The sequence below is a fragment of the Aotus nancymaae genome, unplaced genomic scaffold (assembly GCF_030222135.1).
Source record: "Aotus nancymaae isolate 86718 unplaced genomic scaffold, 86718_ANA_hifiasm-v0.15.2.pri h1tg000010l, whole genome shotgun sequence".
In the NCBI taxonomy this organism is placed as follows: Eukaryota; Metazoa; Chordata; class Mammalia; order Primates; family Aotidae; genus Aotus; species Aotus nancymaae.
In genome coordinates, this window is record NW_026988421.1 from 12567468 (window position 1) to 12594356 (window position 26889).

At 37.9% G+C, this 26889-nt stretch overlaps 1 protein-coding gene across 3 annotated transcripts in view; it reads left to right on the forward strand.

Moving 5' to 3' along the window:
* Positions 1-5230: 5230 nt before the first annotated feature.
* The window catches only part of FAM204A (family with sequence similarity 204 member A), a 33500-nt gene continuing 11841 nt past the window's right edge, over positions 5231-26889 (forward strand). The window contains exons 1-7 of one of the 3 annotated variants that reach the window (XM_012448050.2): positions 5231-5282; positions 5626-5823; positions 11102-11343; positions 11880-11967; positions 12093-12123; positions 12296-12395; positions 22256-22345. In XM_012448050.2, the coding sequence (XP_012303473.1) occupies positions 11110-11343; positions 11880-11967; positions 12093-12123; positions 12296-12395; positions 22256-22345 (543 nt within the window). In that variant the 5' untranslated portion in view covers positions 5231-5282; positions 5626-5823; positions 11102-11109. The remainder of the gene's footprint in view (positions 5283-5625; positions 5824-11101; positions 11344-11879; positions 11968-12092; positions 12124-12295; positions 12396-22255; positions 22346-26889) is intronic. The other 2 variants (XM_012448049.2, XM_012448052.2) reach the window with 2 other exon arrangements.

Sequence of the window (26889 nt, forward strand, 5' to 3'; positions counted from 1 at the left end):
AAACCACCTTCCCTATATTCCTCATCACATGCATTGACATCTTCACTTCTGCCATCCATCCATCCTCTCCACAAACATTTACTGAGCACCTACTACATGACAAGCATCATCATGCAGGAGCTCACAACCTCAGAGGATACGAACCCATGACAACCAATCTGAGAAAGCCCTCATGTGCTACGTACTGACTATCATGAAAGCATGGAGAAGAAAGGTGTGAACTGCAAGACCCAGGAAAGGTTTAACTTGGGAGGTAATATTTGCTCTGGGTTTCAAAGGATGAAAAGATACTTAACAGGTATAAAAGAGAAAGGTATTTAAGGCAAAGGAAATAGTATATACTAAACTCCACTTAGCTTACTTTTCCATTCTTAGGATTTCCATAGTTCATACTTACATTATGAACCTCACAATTTTAGTGCTTGCAGTTTAAACATTATTATGTCTCAGACTATAAACTTCTTGAGGCCAGTCTCTATACAGTTCTTCTTTTGAATCTTCAACCCCTAGCATAGTGCTGAGCATTGGGCACACAGTAAGGACCATGCAGATATTGACAGATGAATCTAATACTCTATGAACATTTATGGGTTTCTTAGTTTTTACATGTGAAGGAAAGAAGCTAATACTTCTTGGCCACTGACTACATACCAGGCTCTACGTTAAAGCTTTACATGTATTTCTTCATTCAGAGAAATTTATCAGACAGGATGTTTTTGGAAGATGAAGGTATTAGGAAAAGGAGATTAACATAGACTTCAATATAATGAATCAGGAAAGTTTGAAGAGGATGCCTCAGATGGAATCTGATCACTCACTAGGTTGTGAGGGGGAAGGAGAGAGAGAAGACATTTTGCTCTTGAAACCTCTCTTTTTATGAGTACCCAGTGAATATATCATGCCACTGGCTAGTAATGATATCCATGCTTTATTGATTGCATTGTGCTGGCATTTATCAGGAAACTCTTCTTAAAATAGGCAGTATGTGACAGTGGAGACAGCAGGATCTTTTGAGTCCAGTGAAACTTCTCCACCCTGATTCTGCATGTTACTAAGCATGTGACATTAGGCAAATTTCTTTTTCCTTTTTATTTATTTATTTATTTTTGAGACGGAGTCTCACTCTGTCACCAGGCTGGAGTGTAGTGGCATGATCTCGGCTCACCACAACCTCCAACTCCCTGATTCAAGCTATTCTCCTGACTCAGCCTCCCGAGTAGCTAGGATTACAGGCACCTGCCATGCGTCCAACTAATTTTTGTATTTTTAGTAGAGACTGGGTTTCACCATGTTGGCCAGGATTTCCTGACCTCGTGATCCACCCACCTTGGCCTCCCAAAGTGCTGGGATTATAGGCATGAGCCACCATGCCCAGCCTAGGCAAGTTTCTTAAGCTCTTGAAGTTTTAAATTTCCTTAGCTATAAAATGGATACAATACTAGCTACCTCATAAGATATTAGATATAAATTGCCTAGCATACAAAAATGCTTAATAAGGCTCCCTTCCTTATTCTGCTTTCTCCCTATGTACAACCTATTGGACCTGAAATATTTGGAAGTACTAAACGTGACCAATAAATAAGAAGTGCTTTTCTTTGGCAATATCCTATATTGCAAAAATTTTGTTTTCTCAAATGTCAAGTCCTGTTGATATTGTAGTGTCAGTTATTCGACATATTCTTGGAAGACTAACATTGTTTATAGATGCTTCAGTTTGCATACCTAAAAAAAAAATCCAGATAGAAAAATTGTCATTCCTTAATCATGAAGGACATCAACACAAGTCCTGAAATTCTGAGCTCCCTGGTTTCAATTCTTTTGCTTAAGTCACTAAATCACCTTTTTTCCCTCAATGCCAAAAAAGAAGTGTTTGTATAGAAGGAAAATTAATATTCTCTTTCTCAGTTTCACCAAGAAGTACATTTATTATATGTTCAACAAAGTTGTATTCACTTTTCCAACTGAAAAACATTTAAGAGATTTCATCATATTTTGAGAAATTATTCATCCATCAGAGATTTAGTAGCCACCAAAAAGAACTCCACATTTAATCTTTTATAACATGGGTGTGACTTATAATCTCTACACTAAAAAATTATTAAATGTAATGGAAAACTGTTCATAGACCATAATATTTCTTGGCAAAGAAAAACTGCTTTGTGTTTTTAAAGATATGGTTGAGAATTTAAATGAAAGCTACATGCTTGAAATTAGTGCCAGATGCAACACAATTCAAGCACAATTCGCTAGCTGCATCAGATATTTCACTATGATTTAGTAAAAGGTATCCAACAATTCTATGTTTCATAGAAATCTCACAAATACAAGTATTTCATTCACAAAACGCATGGTTTGGCAGGCTTCCAGGGCAGGAATTTGCTGGAAGGAAGGTAAATTTATTGATTAAAATAAATCAAAGGACTGACATTTTCCCTAGAAAACTGGCAAAACAATAATCAGAAACTGAAGGTCTTACAACCAGAGAAGAAAAGTCTGAGCTATTATTTACATTTATTATAGGCATCCAGTAATGTGATAAACAATTAGGTAGTTAAGCATTCTCAAATCAGCATTGAGAAACTTAATTTTAAAATGTTAGATATTTTTGAAGTAGGATTTTCCAAAAACCTTTGCTATGAAATCTGGTGTTTGTAAATCTTTGTAGTAGTTATAATTATATGCCACCTCTATACTTTACATTTATTAATATGTACACTAAATAGTGAGCATCCTTTAATGGACTATATATAGAAACAATCCAGATCTTTTTTTTTTTTGAGATGGAGTTTTGCTCCTGTCGTCTAGGTTGGAATGCATTGGTGCGATCTCAGCTCACTGCAACCTCTGCCTCCCAGGTTCAAGCTTTCGTGTGCCTCAGCCAACTGAATAGCTGGGATTACAGGCGTGTGCCACCACACCCAAAAACTTATATTTACACAAAATATAAGTTTTGTATTTTTACTAGAGATGGTGTTTCACCATGTTGGCCAGGCTGGTCTTGAACTCTTGACCTCAAGTGACCCGCCCGCCTCGGCCTCCCAAACTGCTGGAATTACATGTGTGAGCCACTGTGCCTGGCCCCAGATCATCTTAAACATGCAAAAATTAATTCCTTCCTACCCCATGCCTCAGTTCTTCCCCCTCTGCTATCTCTTTCCCCATTCTGGTCACATTTCCATCATCAGCAATTGTTATGAACTGAATGTTTGTGCACCCCTAAAATTCCTATCTTGATGCCATAACCCACAGTGTGGCTGTACTTGGAGATGTGGCCTCTAAGCCAGTAATTAAGGTTAAATAAGGTCAGAATGGTAGAACCCTGATCCAACAGGATTAGTGTCCTTTTAAATACAGAGAAGAGACAAGGGAGAGCTCCCCCAACTGTGCACACAAAGAAGAGGTGATGGGAGCACAGTAAGGCGAGGGTGGCTGCCTACCAGGCAAAAGAGGCCTCAAAATGAAACCGACTTTGCTGGCATCTTGATCTTAGACTTTCCAGCATCTAGAATTGCGAGAAATAAACTCCTGTTGCCTAAGCTACCCTGTCTGTAGTATTTTGCTATAACAGCCTGAGTAGATGAAGAACAATTAAGAGGCCTAATGCAGTTACAACAGCACTCCCAGGCACACCTTTCTGTTAACCATTTAACTTTTTAAAGATTTGGATTCAAGGAAAATCCTATGGAGAAGCTGAACAGATTTGGCCAAAAGAGTTTTATACAGATCCTTAACTCATTCAGCCTTGCTTCTACTTTAGACTCACAGACTGTGAACATGAAAAGGGACCTCATCGATCCAAACTTGTTGATTCAGGTTTTACTATGATTCTGGGGTTATAGAAAACTGCTCTCTAAACTTGGTGCATCTTCTGGAAGATGTTGGAGGTGAGATGGTGTAGTTAAGTAATAGGATTAGCCATTTGTTGATGCAAAACTGAGATATATTACTGAGTGCAATGCAAAATTTTATACATGTTTAGCTTGCTTTGAAGAAAGACATTATTGGTAATATTAACAGCAAAAAAGCCAGCTAAGATTGAAAATTAGTGTGGGCCAGGTAACATGTTAAAGGCTTTATGTGTATGGTAGCCTTCCTTATCCACAGGAAATACCTTCCAATAGCTGCCTGAATCCTGGAATAATGGTGAACCCCATATGTAATTTTTCAATCTGATAACCAAGTTGGCTACTAAGTGACTAAGAACCTGATAGCATAACAACATACATATGTGGGACAAAGCGATGATTCACACTGCAGGAGGTTTCATCAGGACACCCAGAATGGGCTTACAATTAAACATCTGAATTGTTCATTTCTGGAATTTTCCACTTAATGTGTTTGGACCTGGGTTGACCCCAGGTAATTGAAATTATGCTAAGAGAAGCCACAGATGAGGGAAGCCTACTGTATTTTCTTTCTTTCTTTTTTCTTTTTTTTTTTTTTTTGCTTTTGAAACAGGGCCTGGTTCTGTTGCCCAGGCTTTTATCATATAATCATCACAAAATTAGCAAATAGGCACACTTATTCTTATTATAAAACACTATTTCGGAAAATGAAAATATTTCTAAAATAGCCCTATTCCCATCCCTATCACACGGGATATTTTATTTTCTTCACAGTACTTTTCTCGCTTATTTTTTTTTCCCCTTATTTTCTATGCTTCCCAAGCACCCACTTCAGGGCATAACACAGTGTCTGCCACAAAAAAGAAAAAAGTTGGGTCAAGTACCCTAGACTCCATCACCAGATAGTAAGCGCCACGAGAGCAGGAGTCTGACTGTTTTCCGCTAACCAGGGACTGGCACGATGCCTGGCACAAAGTGGGCGCCCAATAAGTAGGCGAAGAAAGAAAAAAAAATATATATATATATATATATATAGAACGGAAGAGAGGGAGGGGAAAGGATGAATGAATGAAAACGTTTACAGAAGGGCCTTAGAAAGAAAGCACTCTCCAAGAGTCTCCCTCCCGGTGGCATCAACTCTCAGTTCAATGTCTGTCAGCCCTTTCCTCGCCCAGACGCAGTGGCCTACAGTAGGGAATCAAGAAAGAACAAAGTCTTTAAAATAACGTTCGGAAGAAAGAGAAAAGAGAAAAAAGAAGAAAGAAAGGAATTACCTCCTTCGGGCGTACTAAAAAGTGAAACCGCGCGAGGCCGGTTGCCCTGGCCACCTTAGGGCCAGAACGGCCCCAGCCCATTGGCTGAGACACAGGAGCCAATGAGAAGGCGCGATGTTGACGAGGGTCTTAAGATGGCTGCTGGGCTGCCGCTTCCTGACAGGTGAGTACGGCTTATGGAGGGCTGGTTACCCGCCAGCTCGGGCTCAGGCGTGATGAGTTCGGGAGGGCCTCTTGCGGGCAGCCGAGGGAGCAGGCATGGGCGGCCTCATAGTTCCTTGGCCAAGCCTTCTGGAGCAGGCTAGAAAAGCCCCCGGTCCGGGCCTGCGGAAGCGACGGCGGGGCCGCCCTCAGCTTTCCTCGGAAGGGGTGTCGCAGCGTCCTCCCCAGCCTGTTAGGGGGAGGGAGTTTCTCTGTCCCACCCCGGTCAAAGTGAGAGGAGAGTGAGGAGGCTTTCGATTTGGGAAACAGGCTCGTGTTTACAGTTGCTGTATCCCGGAAAACAGCTCCAGTTAATGAGAATGCCAGCAGGCTAGACATCCTTCGGAATCTGCAGCGCTTAGTTCTGTGCCCAGGAGGGGATTCTTCCCGTTTTGGGATTGGAGTGTGGCATTGCCGCCAGAAAGCCCGCACAGTTCCGGGTTGTGCAGCCAAGCAGGAACAGGTGTACCTTTTAGACCCATCCTCTTGCAATCTTGGACCTTGTAAGTATTTTAACGGTGGAATCGACTTAAAATGAGCTTTGAACTGTTAACTTGGTTTATTGTCTTTTTATGCAGGATCTTGGGTCTGGGGAAATGTTTTCCAGGCCTCAAGTAAAGGACCACTCTCTTTAATTAAAACAGTTGCATACATGCAGAATCTTGCTAAATAAGTAGTTTTTCTGGATAGGCCTATTGTCAACTTAAATTCGCTTTCAGGCCTGTGATTCAGTTGTCCTTTCTGTACCCTTTTTGAGAAAAGGAGCACATTCATTTCATAAAAGTAAATAGGATATTTACATTAATGTTGATGTTAGCATACTTGAAAATAGTAACTATTTTTAAGTCACAGAAACTTGATTATAATGTAAATTATTTAACAATCTAAATAATTGTGGTGGCTTATGATTAGTATACAAGTGAAATTAATTTTAGATCAGACAAAATTCAGGTTTCTGGGATTATTTCTAATCAAATACAAAATATAGTAAATAAGACAGCCTTATATGATGAAAATGGAATTTAAATTCTGGAAAGGAGCCAGAAAGCATTTACTCATTGAGCTGCTCAAATATATCTTGTGGGTTTTGGTTAAAAGCAACTGCCTGGTTGTCCAGAAAATATGACATTATTACTCAATCCTCTGACTGTGACTTTGAGGTATGCAATTTAGTATAGCATCTTACATAGCTTTCTGTACTCAAAAAGTACAGAAAAATATTCTTCTTAACCAAATTTAACAAGTCTTTAAATGTAGGCTAAAATCATTCTCAGACCCAGTCTCAAATTCTTGCCCCCACTTACAACTCTGCCCTGTAAAAGTTCATAATCTAAAGCCGTGGGGCTCTATTTTTGTAAAACAAGTGGATCAGAATCTATTAGGCAGGTGAATTATTCCATCTGTAAGTTGGGGGCGGGGCGGGTAGGGGAACGGTGGATATAGATAGGAATTCCCAGTGGAAGGGTTGTTGTGAAGACTAATGGTTAAACCAAGGCCTACCACAGTGTTTGTATGCCATGTGTAACAGTGACCCGCTTTGTTTCCCCTTTCTGGTTCTTGTGTTTCCATTTGTAACTAGGGTTTCTTCCCATTCTCAGTGTCCTGAAGTGTAGCGTCTCTCTGAAAACATCCTCTTGCCTGAGTTGCTAGGTAAAGGAGAGAAACCTGGGATACTGGCCTCTAATCAGGATTGCAGTCCAGGAGAGAGTGGAATGTGACATCCAGGAATGAGGTGACTCTGGGCATTTAGGGCACTGATAACATCAAAATCATAAAGAGACATTTTTACAGTTGTAAGACATCTCAGAGATCATTTGAGCAAACCTTCATTTTATAGCTTAAGAATGGAGGCCCAGACAAATGCAGTGGCTTTCTCCTAATTATGTTGCTCAGGACTAGAAACCATCTTCCGACATTGAAGACTGTTTTCTCCTATAACCAGTGCACAATCTAGAACAGTTTTTATTATAATTTGATTTCTCCCTGGATGCTGTATTTTGAAAGATTGTGTCTACTAAACCATATTTATGAATGGTTTTTCTGATAAAAATCAGGCCTATAACTACCAGTGAACCTCTGATTAACATGTGGTGAAGAATAATGCTTCACTGAATTTGTCTTTTCCCATAAAGGCAAATGGTACTGTCACACTGAGGGAAAAAATAAAATAGTTTGAGCTTTTTGAAATTAGCTTAGAGATCCCTGTTTCTATATTCTTACTTAGATTAGGACCTACTGAACTGTACCCTGTTTTTGATTCATTGTTACCTGACCAACTATGCTAAATAATGACAATGGGTGGTTTTCAAGGGCAAAAAAAAAAAAAAAAAAAAAAAACCCTAGTTATTCAGACTAGGACAGTATATAAATATTTTCAGTTCATGTCAAATTGTGTCAGCCCAAGACTAAAGATACGTTCTGCATGGTACACATAGAATGTCTTTGACAATAATTGTGGGATGGAATAAATCTTAACTCTAGAGGTGGAGGGTGTGTAAAATGAAGAAGGTGATATATGAAACCATAGAAAGACAAAGGATCCTGAGTCATTTACATTTTCCTTAGGGCTAAAATAATTACATTGAAAATTATTTGGTTGCAGGGTAAAAAAAAAACCTTGTAAATTAATACGTTGGCTGTTATATGGACTTGGCTATAATCTATACTAAAAAAATTAAGTTTCTGTTTCTCTGGTATTCCACGTCTCCTGAGACTGGCTGAGTGAATTTTCACAGTTAAAGGGTAATTTATCTGCCTTAAAATAAAGAACTGTAATCTGAAAGGCGAGAGTAAGAGACACTTCAAAGAAATAGAGAATCATCCTCCACAGCAGCCAAAACAGGAATAACAGGAGGCCTAATGTGGTGCCAGTTGGAAACTTTGTGAGTGACAAGTATATGCTATGAATAAAAAGGTTGTTTTCAAACATTAGTCCAAAGCAAGTCACTAAGCAGCCACTCCATATTGGCTGATCTGTAATTGGGCTGCTGCTTACACAGGCAACTCCGTTTTGCAGGCTCCGCAGTGAGTGGCAGTAGTTATCCGTGTTTATCAGTGACTGCTTAGTCTCCCTTGTATTTTTTTTTGAGAGTTGTGGGAAAATGGCACATGACTTTAAAGATTTTCAAGAGTGGAGTTCAGAAGCATACCTGATTTGAATTTTGCCTGGATTTAGTGGTGGATTCCATTTTTTTTAAGTTATTTTAATTTTTTTCCTTTGGGTATACTCAAGAAATTATCATACCAGGCAGATGCCACATTGAGGACAGATTTTAATGCCACATCAGCAGGAGCTGAAAATATATAATTTTGAGAAAATTTTAAAAGCTATAAAAATGCATAACTACTTAAAGGCTGATGAGCAACAACAACAGCAAAAAGCATGCCTTCTTCAGGGCAACTGAGACTGCTCCCCAGAGGGAAGCATGTTTGGGTGTCCAGAGCATAGACTGTCACCCTGCAGAGATGCTAAAACAGTGGTTTAGTGGGAGACCTGTGCACTGCCCATTGGAGAGTCACCATTGGGTGACTGCTTTTCATGAGCAGTCACATCTGAAGTCCAGGTCAAGGAATACTTGACTCAAAAATTCAACAGAATCTTGCCATGTGTGCAGATGTCATTTCATGAGGCTAGAGATTTTTGCCTGTTTTATTATATACTTCTTTCCCCATGGTCTTGAAGAGTGTCTGGCACACAGGTGGGCATGTAAAAGATTTTATGGACCGGAAGGGAAACAGTTGCTAAGAAATCCAAACCTGAAATTTCTTACTAAGTCCTTAAATGATAATGAGCCTAAAGGTATATTATATGCCCATGACCAAGTCATACTGGAACTTATTACTGCTTTCTTCCCCTTGCTCTCAGAACAGGAGAAATCTTTTTTTATTAATAGCATGACATCTGTTTTTCAATATTGGCATATTTTACATGATGTCTTTTGTGGTATCAGAATATCTCAAGAATACTTCTGCCTCAACTTAAAAAATCCACAGACAGGTTTAGGGCTAGATCTGGGTTTTATGGGGCCTGGAGCTTATGTAACTTTGGGTCTCTTCTTTTAAAAAAGAAATGCAATTTCTGAATAGAAAACTAGGTACAGTGCTTTGGAAGGACCTGTGCAAATGAAGAACCTTGGAGCTTAAGGTTACCATTATCTTCCTGGTAATTTGCCTCTCATTTTATTGCTCCATTCAGAAAACCAAACACTAACATTTGTTATAGATACTTCACATCAGACTGTGAATATCAAGGAAGCAAATGATTGCATCAGTTGCTAAGTGAGTGCACCACAAGTTTTAGAAACTTCAAAACTATATTATGAACCCTGTCACCCATAATAGAAATGATAAAAATGTAATACATGGGCACAGAAATAATAATAGCAAAGAGAACTTAACATTTATTGAGCCCCTAGGACCTCCTAAACACTGTGTTGAGGGGCTTATCTCATTTAATCCTCAGAATAACCCTTTAAGCAGTATAATTATCCTTGTGTTACAGATAAAGAAATTGAGGTTCAGAGATGTTAAATGATTTCCTCATACCACTAGTAGTGGCAGAGTCAAGATTCTAGTTGGAGCAGTTAGATGCCAGAGTCCTTCCTCATAAAAAGCCAACAGAATATTTGGTGAGGATATTTCAGAGAGCCAGCAACTGAGGAGCTGGACCAAAACCACAAAAAGTAAGATCTGATTCTTTGGACCTGGGAGGAAGTCTTTAAAAGATAACAGAAATCTATTATTGCAGAATCCCCAATGCGTTTGTCTCAGAGAGAATGGTAATTTTTTTTTTAACCAGGTTAATCACAATATGGACAGAAAACTGCAAAACAAATTTCTATCCTTCCATTTCATTCCTTCAGATTGATAGTAAATCATTAGCAGTACAACCGACTTCTCTATTTTAGGCATCTTTTGAAGGAACTGGTTTAGGCTCAGTATATGTGCTAAAAGAGACTGTGCCATGGAGATCAATAGTGAATATGTACTCGAGTATTATAATGTTAGTAAATGATTACAATTCTGCTATTTTAAGTCATTTTATTAAACTTAATGGTTCTACCAATGGACTGTATAGCTATTGCTAAATTTTACCTTGAACTTTACTGTTAGCGTCCCAAATATAGTATTGTTATTTTAAAAAGCTGTACATTTTTGTTAAATTGTTAGGATTATATTTCATTTAATATTATTTTAGCAAACAGTATTAAACTGAAAATTAGGATATCCTTTTTACTACCATACCTGCCTCAAACTACTTACGTAGCTTAAAATTTTTCCTTTAGTTTTTTTCCTGCTTCTTAGACAATACACCCTCTGGAAGCTTTGTGAATTAAATATAAGTGAAACATGGAACTTTATTCTCTAATTGGAATAGTTTGAAATGTGGTATTTTAATCTTAAATTGCTTGCAAAAGTATGTCGTTAGGCTTTTAACATTCTTGAGCAATGCTTTATTGAATTTTATGTTTTTTTTAGACGGAACTACTCATATTAGAGAATCAGGGTTCTATTTTCTTTACCTGTAGGTGTATGTTGTAACAAACTTGTTTAAATAGCTTTTAAACTTCTAAACTTTTTTTTTACTTACACAAGTGAAGATTTTAATCATTTTAATATAACAGGTCCATCCTATGACATTTTAGATTAAAAAAAAAAAGGTTTAGATGGACTATTCCCAAGCCATTGTTTTAATTATTAGGCTCCTGGAATGTCTTGCAATGGTCTTAAACTTATTAACATGGTTATTCTATATGTGTAAATTAATCTTTTTCCTCATAGAAGAAAAGATGTGGAGTGGGCTGCTACCTCCTGGCCTAAATGAAAGTGATGTTGAGTCAAACTCTGAAGATGAAGCTACATTGGAGAACTCTGGACTTAACTTACAGGAAGATAAAGAGGATGGGAGCATCAGTAAAACAGAAATCACAGATTTCTCAACAGATGAACCAAAAACTGAAACGGAGTCAAATGTAAATGCCTATGAAGAGTGTCCTTCTGGAATTCCCATAGATATGTGGAATGTAGGTTTTCTCTGAAATGCTCTTGCTAAAGCCTGTGTGTGTACACAGCCCTGTGTGGATCTCTACCCTGATCAGAATGTGTGTGTGTTCTTGGGACTTAACAGGGAGGGAGATGGACTCAGAATGCTTTTACTATTCTCTGAGGCATTGGCCACTTAGATACTTTCTTTTATTTTGTTTTTCATAGAAAGACAAAGGGGAAAAAAAAACTCAAACCACTATGTAGAATTAGCTGTTTGCCTAGCGTGGAACGTGAGGAGTTTCTGTCTTTATTTTATGTTTTATCTATCTTTTTTGTTATGTACGTGAGTTTCACTCTCAAATTATCAAATGACTTATTTCAAAACAAGTGAGTATCAAAACTCAGGTTGTGAATCTCAGAGAACAGAGCATCTCAAGAACTGACTACTGTCATTAAATTGGTGTCTTTATACATGCCAGAATATAATTGTTTTATTACTTAGTGTGTTACTTTTTAAATGCATGTTTTCCTGGAAAGTTTATTTGCTTCTCAATATTTTTTTTCTTTTAAATAGAAATTTCAAGAATTGCATAAAAAACATTCTGAACAGAAAAACACAACCTCAAGATTCAGAGGGAAAAAAAGAAAACGCTCCAGAAAAGGTGTTTTGTTTTAATTCAGGTTGTTAGTCATGCTAATGCTAAGTTGTGACTGAGTTCCACAATTTTTTAAAAATATGATTTTGAAATTACTGAAGTTAGGTATTGACACTGTGAATTCTTTTCAGATAAATTGAAGAATGAGAAAGAATCTCATAGGTAGGTAGAATTTAAAATAGTTATCTATTTTAGGCCATTGTAGAAATTGTTGAACTAATTGTCTCTGATAGTAATTGAACATATGAACTAGTAATTGTAGTAACCAATTAAAAACAGTAAAAATAAAAGATAGTCTATATTGTATAAAACAAAACTTATTATCTTCTTTTAGTGAACAGTCCTCAAATGAAACCCAGTGGAAGGAGCTTACTCAGTATTTTGGAGTCAATGATAGATTTGACCCTCCTGTTAAAAGGAAAAAAGTTGAGAAGGTAAGATTTTTGTTATTGCATCTTATACCAGCTAGAAGGATACGTCTGTGATTAGCCTTGCCTAGAGTACTTGTCCTCATTAATTCATTCAGTTAAAAAGTTAAGATGCTTACTATGTGCCAAAAAAGCTGCTAAATAAGTAAATATATAGTTGTAAATTATTAAAAAACTGTTAACAGAACAGATCATTGTGAAAACATTAAAATGGGACTGCACTTTAGCATGGATGGTCAAGGAAAGCCTTTCACAGAAGGTGCCATGTCACTGAGACCTGAAGGATGGAAAAAACTGTCTATATAAAGAATGCTAGCACAGAGACATCGGTAAAGATCCTAGGGAAGAGTTGTCCTGGGACATTCCAGTAACTGTAGGAAGGCCAGCTTGGCTGGAATGGGGTCAGCAAGAAGGAGGGTAGCCCATGATATGATTAGAGAGGCAGGCAGGCAGTGATCAAATTGTGTAGGAACTTAAAGGGCATAGTAAGGAAATGGGTTTTATTCACAACACAATTGAGAGTCATAAAGGCTTTTAAGTCAAGAGAATGACATGATCTATGTTAAAAAGATTCATGTGGCTGTTACGTGGTGAATTGATTGTGAGACAGCAAAAATAGATTGGAACAGAACAGATAAGACACTTCTAGGCATAAGATAATGATGGACTGAACCAGAATGATTCTGCTGAAGAAGGAAAAAAGTGGATGGATTTGAGGCATATTGTAGAGTAAAATTGATGATATTGGCCTCTGGATTGCTTGAGAAGTGTAGGGAGGGTTTGGGGCGTGTGAAAGGAGAGAGACCCATTCAAAGCTTTGGCTTAAGCAGTGGTGTGAATAGTTATGTTACAAAGAGAAATTTGAGGAGTGGAAAGGATTGAGAGTGGGTCCTAGCCAAAGTTCAGTTTGGGACTTGAGTGTTACTGGAAAGCAGGCGCAGAGTAGATGGTTAGTATAATGAGGTAGGGGTTCAGGGGAGAGTCTGACCTTGAGATGCACATTTGGAGTTGTCAGTCTCTAGACATACTAATACTTAGTAAAGGCTGGTGTGAATGAGTAACTCACATCTTCATACAGGGAAATGTTGACATTTACACGGGAAATGTTGGAGCATGAAAAACAAGTGCTCAGTGGTAGAGCTGGAGGCACAGGGGGCTAGTTGAAACCCAAGTATATTGTATCCTGTATGTAGTAGACAGATGCCTCTTTCATGGATCATTGCTGTAGACTATTGTGTGTACCTAGAGACCTTTGTCTTTTTCTGATCCGTCAGTATTTCTTCCAAAGTACCTCTGACTTTAAGTCCATCATTGCATGGTACTGTGTCATTGAGGCTGCACACATTAAAGAACGGGCAAAACAGAATTTTGCATTTGAATTTTTTGATTCCAACTTTGCCAAAGTTTCTTATCATCCAGAAACAGTCCCTGAAACACTGGGGAATTGGAACCAGAATCTCTTTCTGCCTCAACTAATTATTGCTGCTGAGCAATCTCCTTTTTACAAGTGTTCAAGCAGGTGCAGAAATGCTAAATTTCTTGCAAAGAAAAATCACTAGTACAGTTGAAACTAGAAACCAGGTTTCATGACACCAGTCTCAGTTTCCTAGGCTCAATGCAGAAGGGGTGGTAACTGTTTGCAAGTGTAATTGCCATTCTCTTGTGATGCCGATGGGCTGAGAGCAGTGGCTATGTGGCGGGGGATGCTCTTGACTATACCAAATGTGTTCTAAGGCATTATGGAGGAGGACCTTGCTGGCACCTCGGGTTTGTGTGTTATCTCTGGCAGACCTGTCATTGAGTTCCAGCTGCTCGATGGATTGTTCTTTTGAGGGAAAGAATGGTCAAAGATTGGTTCTATTAGGAAATATATTTTTTTAATTTTACTTGTGAATTAGATGGTCTTTGATTTTTACCTGTTTACAGTATTTGTTGTTTTCTCATAACTATATTGGCATTGCAATGTTTAAATTATTTTTTAGTGAAGTTATAGCCACGAAATGAACTTCCTAGCTACTCTAAAAAGTACAAACTTAGAGATTTGTTTTTACAGTCTATCTTTATTAAAATTTTATTATCCTACACATAAATTGTACCTTCTTGATACCTGCTAGACACCAGGCTTACTCTTATTCATTGTCCAGGATTTGGAATTTGTATGAAGTTACTTTCATATGGGTTACTAGTATTCTTTGCACAAAATTAAACAACTCAATTTTAGGAACCAGTGTTCTATTTCACATTATGCATTAAATGTGTTCTAGAAGAATATTATAACCCAAACACTGTTTTGAAAATGAGGTCTCTGTTTAAGGGAGTCTGCTATAAGTCCTTTTGTGATTGCCCATTGATCTGTTTTATAAGTTTGGGTTTTCCTAATGGTGGTTATTCATCCATATAAATGACATCTGGCTAAGGAAGTTATGGCAGTTTTCTGAACAAAGAGACTGAGCTGGCTAGGCGTGTATCTGTCCAGAATTTTTCCCACATTTAATATTTCACAAATAAACACAAGCATAAGAGGAAAGGAAGGACTTAGTGCAGCCAGATTCTTTCGTGTTCTCTTGGTAGTTTGGTATCATTGCATGCCCCCAGGTTCCCTCTCATTCTTTGGTTTGGGATCATTGGTTTACATGGCACTCCTTTGGCTGTCTGCTGAAGTTTCTACTGTGAATCCAACAGAGTAAATAAACTTGAAAAAATGTCCACATTGGAGATGCTGAGATAAAAGCTAAGACTAAATTTAAGTCCAGCACATAGTGGCAACTGCTCATGAAATTTAGAGATGGTCATGAAAATCTATGATGCAGTTAGAACAAAACTAGCGTGAATTTCCATCCACTGTTTGTTTCTCTGCAGCAGAAGCTGATCTGTTAAAATATCTGAGAGAACCTTCTTATTTCGTATTCAGTCAGCCCTCTAAAATGGTAAAACAAACTTCTTAATCTTGTGTCTATCGTGCAGTCTTTTTTTTTCCTTTTCTTTTTTGTTTTTTGGAACACTGCCAAGCTGAAACTGTTGCTCAACCAAGAATGTCTGTTTACAGCACTGCTGTCACCTGCCTCTCAGACAATGCAGTGGCTTGTATTTTTTAAACATAATCTTCCTAATATCCAAAGCTGTTTTAAAGTGTTCTTTGTATTAAATACAGCTATAATTGTGTTTCTGGCAGCAGTTCTGGGACTTACTAGTAATTCTATAATCATAACATAATTATTCTGAATCTGTGGGAATTTCTTTAGAATAAATTTCACTCCTTAATTTCACTATAAATGTCTCAAGTATTCTTTAGTTGAATCAGTTTGATTAGTCAGCAGTCATTATTGAAGTAATTTTATGTATACCTAATGGATACCTTTTGGCATGAAAAACCAGAGGTACTTTATTAAATGTTAGAGTAATTGTACAGTGTCTTTGATGAATTTTTCAAGTTATTTATGAGAGGAAACCGGTATTTGTGTAGTGTAGCTTTTTTGAATTTTTTTTTTTTTTTTTTTTTAGCAGAGTGCTTTTTCCAAACAGACTCTTCCATGATTCTCCACTACATAGACCAGTTAAAAGGCTGGCTTCCTTGATTGGGTGGAGGGACGGTATAGGGTATAGGGATGTGGAGGGAGGAGGTATAGGAGAGGGAGGTTTAGGGGTGTGGCGGGAGAGGTATGGGGAGTATTGTTCCCTGGTATCAGTTACAAAGCATTCCCTCTCCCTTCCTGTGTGATTCCTGTGGGGTGGGTTGATAGGTCCAGTGTTATTCTCATAATACAGGTGAAGAAACTGATGCTCAGCATAATTTGCCTAAGAAAATAAACCGGGTGAGAAGTGAAGTGAGACTTTAAACCCAAATCGTTTGGTCCCAAATCTAGATTTTTCTGAACCTGTTTTTTTTTTTTTACCTGACTCATTTGATTTCGTGTTTTTTTTTTGTTTTTTTTTTTTGAGGCAGAGTCTTGCTCTGTCGCCCAGGCTGGAGTGCACTGGTGCAATCTTGGCTCTGCTACCTCTGGCTCCCGGGTTCAAACGATTCTCCTGCCTCAGCCTCCTGAATAGCTGGGACTACAGGTACACGCTACCAGGCCCGGCTAATTTTTGTATTGTTAGTAGAGATTGGGTTTTACGGTATTGGCCAGGCTGGTCTCAAGCTCCTGACCTCATGATCCACCCACCTCAGCCTACCAAAGTGCTCGGATTACAGGGGTGAGCCACCAAGCCCAGCTGACTCAAGTGATTTTAAGTGGGTATGATTTATATATATAAAGTTAACAAAATCATAAATAAATAACATGATTTACATTTATATATGAAGGTACCTCTTCTCTCCCACACGTACTGCCCTTCTTTATGAAGAGATTGCCTCATTTTTTTCTAGATATTTAAGTTCAGTAAAGCAAACTTTAGTGGATAATTCATTTGTATTAAGCTTTAAAAAATAAATATATTATCCAAATAAATATTTAGTAGCAGAATATTCATAGAAATATATTGTGGTATAGGTTGACTTTAAAAGCGTTAATCACGTATAAAAGTTATTCTACGTATGCACATATAGACGTTAGCCCATAACGTTAAACCAAGTACCCATACATTTCTTAGATATTTGTAGTCCTATCTTCTTGGCACCTATAGTAAAACTTTAATAATTGGCAATTGCTGCCTTATGGGTTAGATACTTACTTTAGATGAATTTTTTACCTGTGACCAAATTGTCATTCCTAGGTTTGTCTGTGTTGAGATATATCTTAAATTATGTTTTGATTCTAGCCAAAAGGCAACTTAGAAGCACACCAAGGCACTGCAGGCTGTCAATAGCTCCTTTGTACCTCCTGCCACTCCTATGGTATGGAAGACATCCTAGATAAAGTCAAATAAAGGCTACTCTTGAGTCCAGCTTAAAACTTTTCAAAAAGCCTTAACACTCAGACTCTATTTCATGAGACTGCTTACCGACAAAGTTGAATGCTTGGCTCTTGTGCTTGGATCTGAACTCTTGAAGAAGTATGATAAAGTCTGTAGCCTTCTAGAGATAAGCCTTCTCTTTTGCACTAATGGTATCCTGATAGTTAGGTTTAATAATAGGAGCAGCTTATTATTTATTGAATGACTACTATATTCTAAAAATGTGGCTAGGTATTTTGTATACATTTTCTTTGACTCATCATAATCTTGCAGAGAATGTGGTTTTATTCTCATTTTGTTACATGTGAGATAACAGCAACCCACAGAGGTTTAGAAACTCACTCAGGGTTGCTTAGTTCATAAGTAGAGGAGCTAGTCTTTGATCCTAGGTCTGACCCTGCCAGCTGTGCTCTTTGTTAGCTGCTAGGAACTTGTAGTATTTAAGGAGATGGGAATGTTTTACTAAGTGTTTTGAGTATATTTGGAATATTAATATGTTTTCATGGAATCAGAGTTTGAGTGTACATGGAACCAGGAGTTTTTTAGAACTAAAAGAAGCTATCGCATTTTATTTAAATAAATTGCCAGGAAGAGATAGAGAGAAAAGGGCTAAAAATGAAGTTGAAAATGTGATAGAAACCTGGAATTTTTGTTTCTAGAAGGGTTACTCATTCAAGCCAGTCTTCTCATTAGCTTTGAGGAAAACGAGGCTTATGAGTCAAGTATGTCATTTACCCAGAGCTTTGATCACACTTCCTGTCTTCTAGTCCTGTGCTCTTTCCACTGTAATATGCTGTCACCTTTAGATGCTGCTCTGAATGGCTGGGGGAATGGACAGGCTTAAGAATGGATGCTGTTAGTGACCAGGTTGCTGAGATGAAAGGTTGGAGCAGGTCTAGGTTGACTGCTTCCTTGCATGAGATTGGATAAGGTCTGAGTTGAGGTATCAGGCTATGCAAGAATTTGTAGTGCAAGGAAAATTGTAGTTTGATATTAATGTTTTGTACAAATACATTTTGACACATACAAATATGTGTCAGTGGCATTTGAGGCAATGCCTAATATTCTGCACAGGAAAGTCAGGCTATTGTATTTACATTTTTTAAAGAAAATAACTATTTTCAATATAAATTAAATAATAAAGCTGTAGGCGCAGGTACTAGTTTAAGCTCTAGGAGCCCAAGTTGGAGAAGATATTCTCCATGCCCTTGAGGAATATATATTCTAGTACCAGGATAGATTTTTATATAAATGAATACAATACATGTAACTCCTTTTTAACCATAAGGGCGTTATTACTTCAATATTACTGTTGTGAATTGTCTTGGAAGCTTCTCAGAGTAGTTGGTATATAATAAATGTTCCCAGTTTGAGGGGTCCTTTCAGTGTGAATGCAAACATGGATGACTGCAATGTGAATATCAGCTCAGTAGCAAAGAATGAGTGAGTGTCTTCTATATAGAAGGAACTGGGCTGGATCCTGGGACACACCAAGCCAGTGACACACATTCTGCTCCCACTGAGTATAGGACCCAAGAGGGGAGAATACACTACTCACTGTAGTGTGTCAGACAATTAAGTGCTGAAGGGACACAGATACAGCAACAGCACAGAGTGGAGAGCCTGGTGTGGGGTTTCGGGGGGTGATGGGGTCATAGGTATGTAGGGCTGAGGAACTCTGCATAGATACAGAAGGTAACATTCAATGTGAGCCTAAAGGGGTGATTAATAATTTTCAAAGAGAAGCATGTCAGAGGCACAGGGAACATTTAAGAAAATGGTAAATGTGATCACAGATGAAAAAGCATAGCATTGCTGAAGATGGGGCTGAGAAAGCATTTGGGGACCCCACTGTGAAGGGAGTGGGATGTTATTCAAAGGGAGATATGAAGTAAGTGCCTTAAGCTGGGTAATGACATGATACCTGTTTCAGAAAGAGAAGGCTAGTTTGGAGATGGTTATAATATTCCAAATAAGGGATCACATGCCCCTGAAGAAACACAGAAGGAAGAAATGAGAGACTTTTTGCCAAAATAGAGTTCAGATAGGAGCAAGGGGTTGGAAGCATTGAAGATAACTGAGGATTCTGTCAAGGGTGACTAAGGAGGAGGAGAAGCAGGGCAGCAAGGGCTTGTTACAGACATCATGAAATTGAACACCTTGCCTTTGCAGGCCTTCAGTATGAAGATGATTAGCAAGTAGCCGGAGATGTGAGTACTGGTATGGGGAGAAGTCAGATGTTTTGAATTATTTAGAGAGCTAAATCAGCTCATAAAAACTAATTGAAGCTCCAGGACAGAGTAGATTACTGGGGAGGGTGAAAAGTAAGAAGAAAAATATGCTAATCAGAAACTTCAGGAACACTGTGATTAAGGGACAACTAGAGGAGATAGTGGTTAGTTTTAAGAATGAAGACACAGTTGACATATATTTTAGCATACATTAGAATCATATGGATTGCTGGGCCCCCAGCCCTGCGTTTTTCACAGAATTTGCATTTCTAACAAGTTTCCAGGTAATGTTGATACTGCTAGTCTAGTACTTAAACTTTGAGAACCACTGGCTTAGAGTTTAAGGTAATCATGGGTTGCAAGTTAGGGAGGGAGAAGAGAATCCAGGAAGGGACTAAAGCACTGTTCCAGGGAATGAGGTTCCAGTGAAGACAAAGCAGATTGATTGGGTAGAAAGACAGGATGAGTGGAAGAATTGTATTCAGGGAGTAGAATGCTAGATTACAAAGTTTTGGTGGAACTTGCCGATGATGTTTGTCACATGACATACAGCAATCTTACCAAAGTGTACTAATGTACAGAGAGATAAGGAGTGTATGCCTGAATGTAACTCAGTGTACTGCTTTCCTCATGGAGAAATTCTTGTCTCCCACCAACCCCAGCAAAACTCATCTAGACAAAACTGTTTTGTTGTTGTTTTTAAGAGATGGGGGTCTTGCTCTGTCACCCAGGTGAAACTGCATTGGATTGATTAGAGCCTATTTCAGCCTCAGACTCCTAGGCTCAAATGATCCTCTTGTCTCAGCCTCCCTAGTAGCTCTGGAACTACAGGTGTGTGTCAGCATGCCCAGCCAGTACAAAACTGTGTTTAGTCATGAAGCTGATTTATATTCTGGCACAAGCTGCTTATGTTTACATGGACCAAAATAAACAATTTGTAGATTGGCACTGTGCACAGACCAGACTTGGTACACAGGCCACGGCTGAAGCAGCACCGGCCTAGAGTATAGATTTGTGAAGCGCATGAAGTTAGAAGTCCCAGGGTGTTATTTGGACCATCAGGAGAAGAGTTCTGCAGAAATGGAAGAAAGGGATGTTTCTGGAGACTGTTAGATGATCACAAGACAAGAATGGGAGGTGGGCATTAAATCCATATGGTCTCAGGTCAAAGACCATGAAGTGCTGTTGAATGGGCTCCAGCTACACAGGAAAGCAAGCAGCAAAGCCTGTTGGCCTTGCAGGTATGGACTGCTTAGGTGGGGTCTGTGAGAGGGGACTGTGAGAAGGAATAGTCTCTTAGCAACAGACATCAGTGATAACCTCACTGGTCTTTGTTTCTGTAATCTTTTTAGGAAAATTATATTGTGGTTATTTTTTACATCTCAGCAAAGGCTACACAGGAACAAAATTTCTCTCAGTTGACTGGCATAATCAAGCAATATGCTGATGGAGGAGACATTCTGTTATTAAGGAAGGAAGGAGAAGTCTGTAAGAGGTAGAGTATTAACTGTGAATGTAGAGGTTAAAGGATATACTAGATAAGCCATTGTTGGGATAAAATTTGCTTCTAAGAAGCATATATTAGACCATATTTTAAGTTTTTTATTATCTATAGTAACTATTTTCACAAGCCAGAGCTCCAGTTATTTAAGTCCAAGCATCTTTTTATAAATGTGTGATTCAGTCTATCCTAGTCTGTTTGGTAATCTTATGAAAATTAAGATTTCCTGAAGTATCTTTAGTAAATAAAAACATATCCATAAGAAAATAAAATCATTCTTATGTGTAATTTTCCTCTGCTGTTTAATATTCAGTCTAATGGTCATAGTCAAAGACTATGGAGGGCTATTGATTGAAAGTCTTGAGCTATAGGAATGGACAATAAGGAAAGAGACAGAAGAAACTTGTGGTTGAAAATGTAGGCTCTGAGCAAACCTGAATTCATGTGATGGCTTTACCACTGACGGACTCTGGCTTTGGCCCAGTTCAGGAGTCTCAGGCTCTATTTCCTCATCTTTAAAATGGGATAGCATTATTATTCATGGAATTGTTATAAGAATTAAATTAGCTTTTTCTTTTCTTTTCTTTTTTGTTTTTTGACATGGAGTCTTGCTCTATTGCAAGGCTGGAGTGCAGTGGCATGATCTTGGCTCACTGCAATCTCCGTCTCCTGGGTTCAAACGATTCTTCTGCCTCAGCCTCCCAAGTAGCTGGGATTACAGCTGCATGCCACCACACCCAGCTAATTTTTGTATTTTTAGTAGAGATGGGGTTTCACTGTGTTGGCCAGGATGGTCTCGATCTCCTGACCTCATGATCCGCCTGCCTTGGCCTCCCAAAATGCTGGGATTACAGGCATGAGCCACCGCACCCGGGCTAAATGAGCTTTCTTACAGTACTAAGCCCAGAATCTGCCACGTAATAAACACTGTAATTTTTAGCTATTGTTATTATTAACATTATTGTTGTTATTAAGGGAAAATGTAGGCTTTAGATTCACAAAAATCTGGATTTGCCACTTATTTTTATTAGTTCAAGAAGTTATATGACCTCAGGTAAGCCATTTATTGTCTCAGCCTTCTGGTACCAGTGAGAATGGTAACAGCTACCTTCTGGTGTTATTGTGAGAATTAAATGGTCTATATATGTAGCACATTCAGTGTAGTCCTGTGGTATAGTCTTGGCTAGCAAATGTTTGCTTTTCCTTCCTGCCCTTAATTTTTAGGTTTCTTTTCTTTCTAGTCAGGCCTTGAAAAGAGGATAGACCAGGCTGTGGATGAGTGGAATATTGAGAAGGCTGAGGAACTTAGCAACCACCTAGCTACTCGAGAGGTGAGTCAAATTGGTTACACATTTTCTGTATTTTCAATTTGTCTAAAATGAATGTGTGTTCTTTTTATGATCATTAATGAGGATTAAAATATTTCGTCTTAAGATTTTCCTTTTTGTCCATTTTTTTCTCTCTCATTCTGTCATTTATTTTGAAATGCTAGGTTTTATTTTGTCTTTAATGTTTTAAAATTATTCTAGTCTAAAACTCTTGCTAGAAATAATCTGTGATTGATATTGAACCTTAGATTTTACCTAGATCAGAGAGGTTTGTTTCAGGTATGATTAAAAGGCTAGCTTGCTTTTCCATTTGCATCTTTAACTCATTTGAACTCTGAGGGCAACTGTATATTCTAAGGTGACACCCCTCAACATTTTCTTAACCCTTGGTAAAACGCTTTCTTACCGTTCGCTCAGCACATTCCCCTCAGCCCTAAAGAATTTTGAGTCATTTTGTTTTCTATAGTATAAAACTAATAGATACATTGGATATTCTTTTTCCAAGTACAGAAGGCCGCAAGAAGATTCTGACTTACACTCCTGGAGGTGGGTGTGGGCAAATTCTCCTAGTTGAGAATTAATGTCAGTATAGATTAAAGAGTTTATATTGGCATGTGTTTTGTTGGTGGTGGTGTTTTGTAATTCTTTTTTTTCCTTTCTAGGAAAAAATCTCTACCATAGCCTTTTTTAGTGCCTTGATCCTTCCCTCCTTCACCTCAGACTTTAACTACTCCATAGTGTTTAGTTAGATAGAGAGCGTCATGGGCTATCTAGGTAAATTACTGGCCACACTCACTATTCTGACTTGTATGTGGACTTTTTATCCTAAACTGAGACCAGAGATAAATTTGTGATTTCAGCAAATTATTCTATGGAAATACTGTTGTACTCTTTTAATATTAGATCTCATGTAAAAATGTCTACTATGGATGGATGTTTGTTGTGATTTTTGCATTTTTCGTTTTGTCTTTTTCTTTTTGGCTACAGGCCTTAGGTATGTTGCGAATTTTTTATTTTGGCCTAGGGAAAAAACAAGTTCAGAAAGAGGATTCAGAAATTATCTCTTTTTCTTTAAACCTTTTAAAACATTTGTCACATTAAATACTTCTGTGCAGTGTGTGTGTGTGTGTGTGTGTGTGTATGTGTGTGTGTCTGAGAGAGAGAGAGAGAGAGAGAAAGAATATATATTAATGACTAATATAAAGGAAATTATTAAGCCATGGACTTCAGTTAGGGAAATAGGCAAGAATTAACATAAATGGGAGTTATATGGCCTTTCAGAAAATAAGCTGACGTTTTATATAAGGTATTTTTTAATTGTAAAATTTATATAACATAAAGTTTACCATCTTAATTATTTTTAACTGTGCAGTTCAGTTGCATTTAAGTACATTCACGTTGTGCGACCATCACCCCCCTCCTCCAAAACTTTTTGTCTTGCAGACCTGAAACTCTGTACCCATTAAACTCTGTACCCACTCTCCCCTCCACCCAGCCTTTGAATGCTACTCTTCTGTCTCCATGAATTGAATGCTAAGGGTATCTCCTATAAGTGGAATTATTTAATATTTGTGCATTTGTGTTTGGCATATTTCACTTATAATGTTCTCAAATTTACTCCATGTTGCAGCATGTCAGAATTGCTTTCCTTTGTAAGGCTGAATAATACTCTTTTGTATGTCCTTGTTGCATTACATTCTGGGTAATGTATTGTACATTACAAACCCAAAATACAAATACATTCTGGGTTTGTATTGCATTTTGTTTATGTATTCATCTTTCAGTGGACACTTGGGTTACTTCTACCTTTGACCATTATGAATAATGCTGTTACGAATATTGGTGTACAAATATCTGTTTGAATGCCTGCATTCAGTTCTTTAGGGTATGCACCCAGAAGTGAGATTGCTAGATAATAAAGTATTTTTAATGTTTATTTTTTTCTTATAAGATACAGTTCTCCCCTTCCCATCTTTTAAGTTCTTGTGCTTGGAGTTTGACCATTGCTCTGTTTCATCTCTAAGGTAGCCTTATTTTGATTCATTGAGTATAGCTTTCATTGTGTATCACAGCATTTTATTAATCTATTTTAGAATAGAAATGTTCAGATATCTCATTTTGATAAAGTGTGTTGAATAGTGCCTCAATCTCAGTAGGGTTTCAGTATTGTTATTACAGTGGCTTCTTCAGTATGAATAAAGTAGGAGTCCTCCCTGTGATGAGCTCTGTGCTGAAAATCATCTTTAAAATTCTATTCAACAAACATAATGTCTTTTGTTTGTTAGTAAGTAGACTCTTTTGGCACTTGGAATTTTTATTTCCATAGGAAGGCTTTTAGAAATAGTGGCTTCATTTCTTGGCCAGCTTGGAAGTATAGTTATTTTCAAGTATAGTGTATACTTTCACGTAATTATACTTGAAAGCATAGCAAAATTCTACCAGTAGTATATCTAATCTCCAAATTTTGGAGGGTTGACCATGAAAACGTCAGGGAATGGTGGGGAGGGAGAGACAGTGCCTGTGGGGTTGGAAGAGACTCCAATGCTTAGATACCTTTCAAGACTCTAAGGATGGAGTATAGTGAGGAGTAGCTCAAGATTTAAGGGAGCTTTCAGGAACTGAAAGGCACACAAGGCAGCAGTAACCAGTCCCTTGGGATGCAGAAGCTGGTGGCAGTCTGGTCTGAATATCTACTTCATTTGGATCAGAAACAAAACCTTCTAGAGAACTGATAGTTAGGCATTACTGGTGGTGATAAAGTAGTCCATGTCCTGCCATATGTTGAACAAGTGTCTCTAGAATCCCTTTAACAATTATGGAAATGTGTTACCAGTTGCTGTCAGATGCTGGCTACTCTGGTGTCTGTGAGATAGTTCTGAATAAAGCTTAAGACAGGCACACAAGAAAAACCAGCAGGGTCGTAGAGTATGGCTGCCCTGTTCTTAGAAATGGTATGCATTTTTGTCTCTTCACTAGTCTCTTCAGGATCATAGGACTCAACAAGCTGGTGTCCTTTTGCCGTTGCTTGTCCAGTCTTTCTTTTGGAAGATCCCAGAGTTGTGTATTGTATGATCTCTTCCAAGTAGCAAGTGACTGACCAGCAGAATCCCCCAGGTCAGTCAGTTTCCTCAGATTTTGCCTTGGTAAAGGAATAAAAGGGAAGGCAAAGCCTAGTCTTCAGGGTTAAAATATGAACTCCATGTGATCCATGCACAACTGTCCATTTTTTTATCTTTTTCTGCTTATTAGTGCCCCCATCTGAAACAAGAGGAATTCACAGAGAAGCATTTATTTTACTACAGGTTCTATGTTACTTTTAGTAGAGTTAGTAAAAGTTTTTACTAACTGAAGTTTTGAGTTGAACACATTTTACTTAAAACAAAAAAAAATACCCTTTGTGTTTTGAAATTATTTCAGACTTTCAAAAAGTTGCGAAATTGTTAAAAGAGTTCCTATTTATGTTTTACTCAGATACCGGAAATGCTAGTATTTTATGTAACATTTGCCTTCATGTTTTCTAATTTGACATAGTTTATTTAGATTTGCCAGTTGTCTCACTAATTCCCTTTATAGCAAAAGAAACTTCTTTTTCCTGGTCAATGACTTTGCATTTTGTCATCATGTTTCTTTAGTTTTCTTTAACTTGAGATGGTTCTTCAGTCTTTCTTTGTTTCTCAGGATGTTAATATTTTGGAAGAGGCCAGTTACCTTGTAGCATGTCCCTTAAAATTTTAATTTGTCTGCTGTTTCCTAATGATTAATTTTAGGTATGCATTTTTGACAGGAAAATCACAGGAGTAATATTGTGTGTTTCTCAGTGTAAGCTATCTAGAGACTCATGCTATTTATTTGTCCCTTTACTGATGGTGTTATTTTGATTAACTACTTCAGGTAGTGTCTCCAGATTTCTCCACTGTGACATGATTGTTTTTTCCTTTGGAATAAGTAAGTGCCTTTTGGGGAGTTAGAAGATAATCTGAGACTGTAAATGTTCTCTTTCTCATAATGTTTTCTCCCACTTGTTTTAGCATCCACTGCTGATTGTTTTGCCTGTGACGATTTTTATTATGGTGACTGCCAAATGACTTTTGATCTTTAAAATATGATCTCATTGTACTTTTAATCTTCACCTGGCAAACTAAATCTAAAATTTGGCTTACGTGAGCTATTGGATTATAGAATCTTTTATGTGTCTTTGTTAAATCTCTCAGTCAATCTGACTTGGATAAAGTTTTCCTAAATGATGCATGAGGCTGGTGTGGGGTCACCATGTGACATTCTGCCCACCATTGGTTGCATATGAACTCTGTCCTCGTCTACTTTGCTAGTATTCACTACAAGCTTTCCTTTCTATGTACAGTTTGAAGCTGTTTGTCAAAATATACAGAACTAGTGCCTTAGAGGTTTCAGAAATGTGAGCTTCCTTTGAGGATATTAAGATTCTGGTTTTTTTCTTTAGCTTTGTCATAGTGCATTTTCAGAAATGGGAATTGTATGATACTGACTAGATGTTTTCCATTTCTTAAGGGCTATTTCCTGTCACACTT